The 12,021-nt window shown below is 40.7% G+C and overlaps 2 protein-coding genes across 2 annotated transcripts; both read left to right on the forward strand.

Moving 5' to 3' along the window:
• Window positions 1-2,187: 2,187 nt before the first annotated feature.
• Window positions 2,188-5,115, forward strand: opn1sw2 (opsin 1 (cone pigments), short-wave-sensitive 2). The gene is made up of 5 exons (XM_053867083.1): window positions 2,188-2,636; window positions 2,762-2,930; window positions 2,995-3,160; window positions 3,989-4,228; window positions 4,630-5,115. Exons 1-5 carry the CDS (start codon window positions 2,258-2,260, stop codon window positions 4,729-4,731), a joined length of 1,056 nt encoding a protein of 351 aa, XP_053723058.1. The 5' UTR covers window positions 2,188-2,257; the 3' UTR covers window positions 4,732-5,115.
• Window positions 5,116-9,741: 4,626 nt separating this feature from the next.
• On the forward strand, window positions 9,742-11,390 carry LOC128760775 (red-sensitive opsin). The gene is made up of 6 exons (XM_053868430.1): window positions 9,742-9,912; window positions 9,987-10,283; window positions 10,366-10,534; window positions 10,596-10,761; window positions 10,839-11,078; window positions 11,160-11,390. Exons 1-6 carry the CDS (start codon window positions 9,810-9,812, stop codon window positions 11,256-11,258), a joined length of 1,074 nt encoding a protein of 357 aa, XP_053724405.1. The 5' UTR covers window positions 9,742-9,809; the 3' UTR covers window positions 11,259-11,390.
• Window positions 11,391-12,021: the final 631 nt, after the last annotated feature.

Below are 12,021 nucleotides of genomic sequence, written 5' to 3' on the forward strand. Positions count from 1 at the left end.
ATTTTTCATGTTTTACACGTTTCATAAATATATAATCAACACACATTATCATCACCATTACCTCCCCCTATACTTTTCTGTCTGGCTTCACACCACTTGGGTCCCAGCATGCAGGATCTAGTGATTTCATTGAAGACAAACTGCAGATCAAATGATGTTGATGGGCAATACAATTGCGTAAAAATCAGATGGTGAGCTTTTTTTAAATTTTTTTTAATACAATTTCTTTTGAGAACACTTCAATTGCACACATAAGTTGCATCAACTCCTCAGTATACATTGGCGTGGTAACACATCACCTCATTGCCATCCGCCTTTATGAGATCTGCAGCAAGGACTTGGGGTGATGAGGGACTGTTGGGGGAGCCCATTCAGTTGGGAGTCGTGAAAGTTGCAATGGGAAGCCTGATAAATCTCATGAGGAGACTTTGTCTGTTATTATTCCATTATGACGTGGTGCGTCATGCATTTGGCAGCACTGCATTCTACTGCACATGATCTCCATTCTTTCGATGAAGCCACTCACTTGACAGGACGCAAAACCGTCATGTTCTTCACCTGTTGTTGTTGGCCCTCCTGGAAACAGGCAACATGCCAAGAAGGTGGCACAAGACTGGAATTAAACGAAACTGAGTGGATTACAAGGGACTGATGAGATTACATAGCTTAAATTTAATGAAAATAGATTAACAGGCAGAGACCTGCTTTGCGCTTCCTTAAGAACATGGCATTAACCTATTAAGACAGTTTTGGATGTTGAAACGTATCGTGTTGTCTAAACCACTGTTGGATTTTGTTGATTTTTTGTGAAATCACGTTCTTCTTCTTTAATGGGAGAGCGTGCTTGCTCTCCTCTCAATAACCCTTCTGGGTATGTTTGATGTGGCCCACGTCATCATACCATCTGAGATTCAGATTTGAGCACATTATCGGTTATTTGTTGACATTGATGCTGACAATGTTGAGAGCTGTCAAGAATTTAGTTTTGATTGTTTTTCTTGTAAACAATAAACAAACAGATGTTTGTTTTTGTTGCCAGCTGTAAAATGCCACACATTTTGAAAGACAATGAAAATCAAATGAAAACCTTGATGCTGATGCCACACACATCAATCCATCCAAGTCATTTAATTTTTTTTTAACATTAACACGTACTTTAACACGTTACAATTTTTTAAACATGTCATGTCCAAATGACGACTGAGTAGTCTATTACATTAAATAGTACACAGCAAATGGAGACCTCAAAATAAAGCGCACCGCTGCTTCGACAAAACATTCTACAATGACCCACATTACTTTTCACAAATTTAAATGATCATATCATTCAGAATGACGGTTCCTGAATAAAAACAAGAGAACATATATCCCAGACTAGGGAAAAGAGTGGCTCGGGGGCCCACATATGGCCCCTTGCCTCTATTTTCATGGCCTTCATGAGCTCAGACTAACACTATTACTGATCTGTAGTAATGTTTCTCACTTTGTTCTTTACGTTTTCAGGCATGGCTGGTTTGACAGTAAATATAACACGGAAGATTCCCCTTTTTTCTTCTTTTCATTTGCTATTTTTGCGAGTATTTCTTGGTTTTAAAAATACATTGAAATAAGTTTGAAAATATATTTTTAAATAGTTGTCTTTTTCAAGTCTTAGATATTATTTATATTGACATAACATGCATCTAAAATGAAGCATTTTATAGGTTTCATGGCATATTTACACTTAATATAATATATTACTGACATTTAACCTTGCTATTTAAGTGTATATTATTAATATACCCCTTCATGTTTTGTAGTCATGGATTTCTCTCTTTTGGCACGATGGCGCGCACATTGAAAAACTATGGTGTATTAAAGGGGAACATAACATTTTTGAAATCCACGAGATATTGAAACAAAAATTTGAATATTTGCAGATTGCAAATCTCCCCAATAAAAAGTTCTAGTGAGACCTTGGTAGATAAAAATGACCTAGATTGAGTTAAGGATTATTTGGAGCTCAAACATCATGGCTCATCCCAGCAAAGCAGATCATCCAAGGCAGTTCCACTGCTTAGATTCACATACATACCCACTCGGACGTGTGCCGGTTGTGGGTGTAACCAAAAGCTTTAAATCCCCCAAGTGAGCCAATTAGACAGATCGCAAGTGATATTCAAAGTTACTATAAAAGCCAGAGCGACTCCCAATTGAGGAGAGGTTTGAATCACTGGTTACCATCAGACTGGCGGATTCATTCAGTACCTACGCGAAAATGAGGGGAAATCGAGAGGTGGAATTCCAAGATGACTTCTGGATCCCCGTCCCCATTGACACCAACAACATATCGTTATACAGTCCATACTTGGTTCCCCAGGACTACCTCGGGAGTACATGGCTCTTTTATGGTTTGGCGATATTTATGTTTGTACTGTTTATTCTCGGCGTGCCGGTCAACATCCTTACCATCGTATGCACAGCGAAATACAAGAAGCTGCGCTCCCACCTGAACTACATTCTGGTGAACTTAGCGATAGCCAACCTCTTTGTCGCAGGGTTCGGCTCATCGACTTGCGCTATCTGCTTTGCCAGCAAATACATGATTTTGGGACCACTAGGCTGCAAGATCGAAGGCTTCACAGCTTCTATAGGCGGTAAGTGTCTTACTATGTGTTTCTGTTTTCCTAAATTTTGAAATAAAACGGAACAACACTTGTAACACAAGAAAAAACTTTTTGGATTGTTTTCTGAAAGATCTCACCTTTTTTTTTTTTTGCAGGTATGGTGGCCCTCTGGTCCCTCGCTGTAATTGCATTCGAGAGGTGGTTGGTTGTTTGCAAACCTCTGGGAAACTTTGTCTTTAAACCGCACCATGCTCTAGCCTGTTGTGCTCTGACCTGGTGCATGGCATTGGCAGCTGCCACCCCACCACTGATTGGGTGGAGTAGGTCAGTAAACCAGCCCTGGAAGAATGGGTTTTTCGGGAAATGCTGACAACCTCACTCTCTGCAGGTATATACCCGAGGGGCTTCAGTGTTCCTGTGGTCCTGACTGGTACACCACTAACAACAAATACAACACTGAGTCCTTCGTGTTGTTCCTCTTCTGCTTCTGCTTCACTGTGCCCTTCACCACAATTGTTTTCTGCTACTCACAGCTTCTTCTGATGCTGAAATCGGTAGGATATTCATCTTCTTTTTTTTCCTCTCATAAATTTTTCACATTGTAATTAATTCTCACGTAGCTACATTCTCATGCACCTTCAGAGTAGCTTCCAAGCAGAATCAACAAAGCTGAAATATAATTTTACTATTTTTTTTAATTTTTAAAATAATCTGGAATAGACTTCTGAATCTGTTTGTGGATCACTATTACACGAACATTCACTGCTACTAAATGGCTAAAGACAGCTATTTACAGCTGATGTACTGCTGAAGTTTTTATTTATTTGTGTAAGAGATTTCATTTGACAGTGAAAATATGTAGTGGACAAATGACTATATAAATATTCGATTGCTTTAAATGGTACACACAAATGGTGACCACAAAATAAAGTGCACGTCTCGACGATTTTAACAACCTTCTACAGTGACCCACATTGCTTTTCACATGTATGTCAAGCACTGAAAGTTGTTTGTTTGTGTTGTACTTCCAAAAAGAAGCATTGAATTCTGTTCATTGATGTCATACATGTGCTCTCCTTTGGAGGGCGACACTGTTTGCAAAAATGGAAAGGACATACATTACGTGAAAACATTCTGCTATAGGTCTTAAAACACAGTACAAATGTAGTTATAGTTAAATGCATGGACACCATTCGTTCACATTCCAATACATGTTCAAGTGACTTTCAGATTTTTTTTTTGTTCGTGAAGGTGATGGTCATGTGGCAGAAAAACAATTGTTTAATTTCATTTTATATAACTGTACCAGTCTGCTTGTCTTTTCCCTGCACCCTGTTCAACTGCCCTCCAGGTTTCTGACTCAAGTTTCTGGACTTTTGCAGGCCGCAAAGGCCCAGGCCGAGTCTGTTTCCACCCAAAAGGCAGAGAAAGAAGTGACAAGGATGGTGGTGGTTATGGTGGTAGGATTCTTAGTTTGCTATTTGCCCTATGCAACTTTTGCTCTATGGATTGTAAACCACCGAGGTCAGCAGTTTGACCTCAGATTGGCCACCATACCCTCCTGTGTTTCCAAGGCGGCGACGGTCTACAACCCAATTATCTACATTCTTCTAAACAAACAGGTTTGTGTTTTTCTGACTTATTTTTTTGGTCAAATATCTGCAGGCTTTGATGACAATTCGAAATTATGAATAAGGGATCACGCTTTGATATGAATATTAATATCAAGAAATGTAAGGTTCAAGATATTTGTCGCAGTTGATTTATACACTTCATAGTTAAATAAATGAATGAATGGCGCAGATCTCCAGTTGCATGACGTTTGAAATGGAAATGAACTGAGGCGTTCAAAACATGGAGAATAGTGACATCTGCTGGTCGTATTGAAAATGTTTAAATAGCTTAAAATTGATTTGAAGCAAATGATCAGAGAGATTCCTTTAACGCCCAAGATGCTCAATGTAACGTGTGTGGGCAGGAAAGGATGACCTGAAAGACCTTTCTTTTCTTTGTGCTCTTGCAGTTCCGCTCATGTTTTAGAAAGATGCTCGGGATGAGTTCAGAGGAGGAGGACTCATCAACAACCTCATCGACCACCGAAGTCTCCAAAGTTGGGCCTTCCTAAATTCTAAATTCTACTGTGACCACGGCTGCAGAGCAAACCTTTGCACAAATCACACAAGCACACAAAAAAGAGGCCTGCTATCTGAAATATACCCATAACTCATAGTCTCAAACAGATATCACAATCACACACACACACACACTCACACACTGAAATATATATCTTGACTGTTTTTTTTCTTTCTTTTTGAACCCATATCAGATGTGTTGTGCAGCTGTGGAGAGTGTTTTGGTTTCCGAAAATGGCTCATGCAAAAGGACTGGCGACTATTATGTAAATATTTTGAGGCGGAGAAACAGTAGTGGAGCAATAGGATCACATCATTCATCCTGAATAAAAGAACGCAATTGTAAAAAAATAAAAATAAAAAAATAAAGAACTTCATGATGAACTTGCCTTCTCACTGTTTACGAACCTCGAAGTGCATTTCCACAGCATTAATAACAATATATGTTCCTCAAAAATGTGTTTTTATGGCGCAATCATCTCCCACAAGTTATCAATCGAGTTATGGTATGACACTAAATACTTTAAAGTCCAATAATTCTTTTGATTTGACAGAGGGTTTAGTTGTTCGTTTTTATATTTTCATTCACAAAAAAACAAATTATGTAGCGTAAATAAAAATTCCATAATTAGATTTTACAAGATATTTTTCGAACTATAGGATGATTGAATAATGGGTTTCTGTCCATTTATTTAGATGTATTTAGCGTGAATCTGAACAGATTTGCACCTTATCAACTGATCAACTGAACAAATTTCACAGTATAATGTTTAACACTTTATATCTATTGGCGTTTCGGCAAGACCTCAAACAATCTCGGTGATGAACCAGGGCAGATGGCCTTTCAGTCAGTCAGCAGCCACCAAACCTGGGCTGCAGTCTTTCACCGCTCATTTGTGCCAGCAGCTCTGACTCTTTAGCAGGATGTAACCTTCCCAGGACTGGTTTTCATTTCAGCAGTGATCTTCTCCATGAACATAGAGCTGCTAAATAACAAAATGTGAAAAATTTGTATTTTGTCTTATCTTGCACAACAAAAAGAAAGTGGGAAGTAAGTGCAGGAAACAAAAACAGCACATGACCTTAAAATGAATTTACATATTTGAAAAAAAAAACCCAGAAATAATCAACAGGGGAACAATGTAAATATCACACGACAATCTTTGTCTTCAGTCCCTTCCTCCTGGTTCTGGCTGTTTTTCAAGGAGAGGGCACTTGACTTGAGGGCATAGACGCACATCATTCAAAAATAGTTATTTTAAAAAGACATAGTTAAGCTTAGATTCTTAGGACAATGAGGAGTTCACATAGAAGTGTTCTTAAAAAGAAAGTCTGTGGAGTGGTGGGATGCTTAAATGAGGTGTTTCTATGACGTCAGTGCGACGCACTGGTGTGTATTCTGAAAAATGACCCCAATGTTGGGTTAAGCATGAACACACACACATTTTTGAGGGGACATTTCATTGACTTTCAAGCTTTCCTTCACCTCTCACCCTAAACCTAACCATCCAAAACTAATGGCTAAACTTAGCCATGACTCTCAACCAAGCCTAACATAATTACAATGATCATATATTTTGAAGTTTTCATCCTCAAAGTGAGACTGATACTTGTGGCGACTGGCAAAATGACACAGAAGCATATAGTCCTCACAAGTAAGTGTGTTGCCAAGATTTGGTCCCCACAAGTATAGCTAAAAACAGGTACACACACTCACACAAATATACAGATATAAAACATACACAAACATACAAAAACATTTTCAAATACTGATTTGCTGCTCTTCAATCTGTGGAACACTTGAGTTGAGAATGTTGTCCAAAGACGTTTCCAGGTGAACACATTAGCACAGTTGGCAGCCTGTAATCTTGGGAGAGTCAACACGCTGGATCAGTGGGGCAAAGACAGTGAGAGTGTTGCTGCAGGGTTTGGGGGCAAATAAGAAAAATAAGGTCAGTGCATAGCTTTTATCACAGCGACATCCTCGTCGTGTATTATCTGGTGTCAAGTGAACATGAGGCCACGCTAGAGCAAAGAGGCCTCAGATGACCAAACACCAGGCAAATGATCATAACAGACCACCAGCAACATTAGAAGCCACAATTGTGGCGACTGTCGACGGTAATTGGGAGCAAATCTGAGTTCTGCTAGTAGTGAACTTTTACTAAGAAGGAATAGTTCAGAACTAGCGGAATTCCAGACCTACTTCCAAACATCACAGCATCATGAGTGGTCAAACCCAACATGAGACTTCTAGCAACACAAACAACACACACATCAATGAAAAAAAGGAGAAATGTTACAGACATCTCTGTGTTCCTCTCCATGATGCTCGGTCCTGGTCTCTGATGGAGCTCTGATCGAGCCAACAAGGTGAAAACTTGTTGGACAGTTCGGCAGATTAAAACATTTGCTCCCATCAAGCTCTTAACGACATTAAGGTCAACTGTCATTCCGGAGAGATTAGTGTGTTACGGAGCGAACACGTCAAAAGTACTTACTCTTTGGTAATCTGTTTTGTGGAGGGACCTGAGTTGTCCGTATAATCTGCTAAGATGATTTGGGAAATGAGACTACCTGGATTTCGTTGGGTCAAGTATGTTTCTGAAAGGAGGTTAGCCTTAAAAGGAGAACAGCGATGGCACCCGTTGCTCTAACATGTGTCAAGAATGTGGGAGAGCTACTTGACCCATGTGGTCAATTTGTTTTGTTTTCAGTGTTTGGAGTTTCAGCTGCAGGAATACCAGACTGTGGCAATACAGCTGCAAGTCATATCTGCAGCTTTGCTTTGCACGCCGTCTCACTAGTATCACTCATCATACTGGATATGCTTTAATGCACCATCACCCCCTTATTTGAAAAAGCATCACTCTGACTACAAACTCGCAATCTGCCAAACAGACTAAGACTTGACCCAAGTGAACCAGGTGAGTATCGGGATATCGGCTTGGATTAGCTCCAGGGTCACTGTCTTCCCTGCCAGTGGCGCATTAGCTTGTATGACCACAAATGGATGAAGATGAACGCGGATACTTACCCAATAAGAAGCGCGGAGTGGGTCACTGTGAATAGCGGTCACACGGATGCACATGCACGGGCGAATGCACGCACAGACACACCTCTCGCACGCCGTGTTGCTGCAGATTTGAGAGAAAAACTTTGACTAGTATAGAATATTAGTATTAAATGGTCCTTTTATTTGTACCTCTACCACAGTTGCAAGAGACGTTGGTGAAAAGATTCATGCTCATTTCACAATGTTTTAGGGTTGATATAGAAGGTTGCCAGCAAATCAACTCAAGAACCTGTATGCAGCATTGTATTCAAGTATATTTCAAGAGGGTTACTTCGTGCTCAGCCTGTGATGAACTACATTCATTTCATGGTTTTAAGGGGCTTGGATCTAGTTTTGCCCCTACAGTTGATTCTAATAGAGTAGCTTCACATCCAAATAAAATTTTAATTGTATGTAATTTCAAAAAACGTCCTCCCTTGCTCCAAATGGTCAATTTACATTGAATGACGGACAAGGACTACAGAGAATTCTAAGCGTAGGGGATGAGCTGTGCGTGAGATCCGCTCCGTTTAAAACTGATATAACTGACTGAGGAGTCACCTTGGTGAGTTTGTTGCTGTCGTTTACATGTAAGTCGGTGTGATGGCGAAACCACACGATGCCTCACAGACTCCTGACTGAGTTACTGCATATGGAGTCACAGTTTATGTGTGGAGTTGTTCTGTTCCTTGCTCAGTTCATATGTTTGTCCGATTCTGACATCAAAGACAGTACAGTACGGGTCTTTCAAAGTGCCTTGATTGTACCTGAGCTTTACCTAAAGGACCTGTAATGCAGCTCCTCATGTCTGTAAATCGATCCTCAGTGTTGCTCCATGACGTGTAACAAAAAAAGAAGAATCACAGAATCAAACATAATAAGATGACTTTTTTTTTCTTAATGGCCTGTGGGATACTCCCTTAGTCTTTACTAGCTACCTGGTGCTTGTGGGCACCATGTTGGTGATCTATCATGTTCCACCAGTAACAACACATTTGCCACCACAGACACTGGAAACTTAATTTATTTTAGTGATTTAATGTTATGATTCTTCAAATCAAATTGTTTTGCAAGCTCTGAGTGGGGCAGAGCAAGTAAGCAGCCAGGAGAGGGGAAGCCATACAAGAGAATGAAAATGTTTCCTGAAAGTTTTGTTTCCATACGTTCCTAATACTCATGGAGTTTGAGTCTTATTCTCTCTTCATTCACTCTTTCCGGATGCTCAAAAATCAAATCTACTGTGGGTACTCGCTTATCGTGGTCAACATGGGTGGAACTGACATCCATAACCTCTGCAGTCCTCAGTGATGTAAATCTTGTAAATTTAAGCAATCCTTTGAGACAGTATTGGCCTGGCCCGTGAGGATTCTGACGTGAGGAAGGATCAGAGCGTTGCTGAACAAACCTCGTGTTCTGAGGTGAACTGTCTTTCCGGAGGGATTAAATGCCTCTTTCTTTTCTCCCTCGCATGTCAACAGGTGTGCGTGTGTCACCATTACAGTTCACTGCCCTCTTAAGCTGCTTTATATTTCTTCAAGTATCAAGCGAAAAATCACATCAAAGCTCCTGCATCAGAAGCAAATGAAGATGATCTTGAACCAGTTTTCCTGAAACCAGTGCATACACTGCTGTTGAAAATAAAAAATTGACAATGGAGGAATTTTTTAAACGATGGAAATATATTAATACATACAGTGGACTCCATCCAGGGGTACGTGTAGAGCATTTAATCAAAGATAAACATGGATGTTTTTGTATCAGTTCTTGAAAATAATCAGGAAGCAAACAAGAGTATTATGGCCTTTTCTGCTGTGATCCAATTAGGTGAAGTTTTAGTTACAGTTTTAGGGCTATCACACCCAGGCAGCTGTTAGCGGATGGTGACTTAATCCTCTCAGGTTGTCACTGGAGCATGAGTATAAAAGCTTAAGTCACTTGTGCGATGCTAGTCAACCCGAGGAAGTGGCAGGTGAGAAGAGAGACCAGCCTCTGAGGAACCTCCTTAATAATATCAGCATGGCAGAAGAGTGGGGGAAGCCAGTGTTCGCTGCCAGGCGCTATCACGAAGACACGACACGAGGTTCTGCTTTTGTTTACACAAACAGCAACCACACCAGAGGTACTGTATCGCCACCTTTCAATGACTGTCTAAATTGGACCCCTGATTGATACTGTGCCCCCATCCTTCCTCAGATCCCTTCGAGGGTCCTAACTACCACATTGCTCCTCGGTGGGTTTACAACGTGGCAACATGTTGGATGTTTTTCGTGGTCATCGCATCGGTCTTCACCAACGGTCTTGTCTTAGTGGCCACAGCAAAGTTCAAGAAGCTGCGTCATCCTCTCAACTGGATCTTGGTCAATCTTGCTGTTGCTGATCTTGGGGAGACAGTATTTGCGAGCACCATCAGTGTGTGCAACCAGTTTTTTGGTTACTTTATCCTCGGACACCCAATGTGCATCTTCGAGGGCTACACTGTCTCAGTTTGTGGTGAGTTTTATCAGCTTTGGGGGAATTTTATTTTATTTATTTTTATTTTTTTAAAGATGGTGACGTGTTCTTCTCTCCCCAGGAATTACTGCTTTATGGTCTCTCACTATTATCTCCTGGGAGAGATGGATTGTTGTGTGCAAACCTTTCGGAAACGTTAAATTTGATGCTAAGTGGGCCTCAGCTGGAATTATTTTCTCCTGGATTTGGTCTGCAGTTTGGTGTGCTCCCCCTATTTTTGGATGGAGCAGGTAACAGGGTGTTTGTTTATATTAAACACAGCTCTAGATCCTAATTATTTTCACTCCTCAGGTACTGGCCTCATGGACTGAAGACTTCTTGTGGACCTGATGTGTTCAGTGGAAGTGAGGATCCCGGCGTCCAGTCCTACATGATTGTCCTGATGATCACATGTTGCTTAATTCCACTTGCAATCATCATCCTGTGCTATTTGGCGGTCTGGTGGGCAATCCACAGCGTAAGTCGCATCACTTCAAAGGCAATTTTAGTTACAGTCGGTCAGGAGCAAACATATGAAACCTTCATCCGCAACAGGTCGCAATGCAGCAGAAGGAATCGGAGTCCACACAGAAAGCTGAGAAGGACGTGTCCAGGATGGTTGTCGTCATGATCTTAGCCTACATTTTCTGCTGGGGTCCCTACACGTTCTTCGCCTGCTTTGCTGCGGCCAACCCTGGATATGCCTTCCACCCTCTTGCAGCAGCTATGCCTGCCTACTTTGCCAAGAGCGCCACCATCTACAACCCAATCATCTATGTATTCATGAACAGACAGGTAACAAAATCAACCTACTACTCGACTGTTCTCTAAATCTGAAAGATATTTTCAAAACCTTTTACCCTCTCTGCCTTTCAGTTCCGGACATGCATCATGCAGCTCTTTGGCAAGCAGGTAGATGACGCATCGGAGGTGTCCACATCAAAGACAGAAGTCTCATCTGTGTCTCCAGAATAATCCTCCTTTTTGCACAAAATGTCACAGTTTTGACCTCTCGTGTAAATATGTAGAACATTTTCTTCAGCTAGTTTTCTTGCAAACATGATAAAAAAAGACCAAACAAAAAAATAAAAGCAAATGATAAAATGACTGAACGTGTCACCCCTCTTTGTGTGCGCGTGTGAGAGACAGAAATTAGGATTGTGTTTGTGATCTCTTTGAGGATTAAGATTACCACAAGAATTCCAGGTGCATTGGTGACACATCACCTGCTCAGTGTATTCAAATTGGAACTTCCACTGGAAGGAAGTCACACATGAATCAAATTACCAATTAACCTAAACTGCATAAGCAAAACCAAAAAGGAGGAATCTGACAATTTCTTCAGTCACTTTGTACGTCTCCTCAGTGCTCCCTCCATACACATCATATAGAAATTATGATGATGATTATAAAGGAAAACTCACTGAGGGATCACCAAGATTTTCGTCACGGTGAGCTGCCTTAAGGAACAATAACTTCTTTGGCAACTTATTATGAACTGTAAATTATAGTCACATATCACACTACACATTCTTGACAAAAACACAGTTGGAGAAAAGACACACATCTACTGCTTTGGTGGCTGCTGATTCACATCACACAGCCTACATGTATTCATCTTTGATCCATTTATAAATTTCAGCATTTCACCATCGACTGGATTTTCAAAAACAAGCAAGACGTCTGCAATGGTGTATATCGGCGCAGAATTCTAAACCTTTATTTTGAAAAGGTGCGG

Source organism: Synchiropus splendidus, chromosome 6 (assembly GCF_027744825.2).
Source record: "Synchiropus splendidus isolate RoL2022-P1 chromosome 6, RoL_Sspl_1.0, whole genome shotgun sequence".
Classification (NCBI taxonomy): domain Eukaryota; kingdom Metazoa; phylum Chordata; class Actinopteri; order Syngnathiformes; family Callionymidae; genus Synchiropus; species Synchiropus splendidus.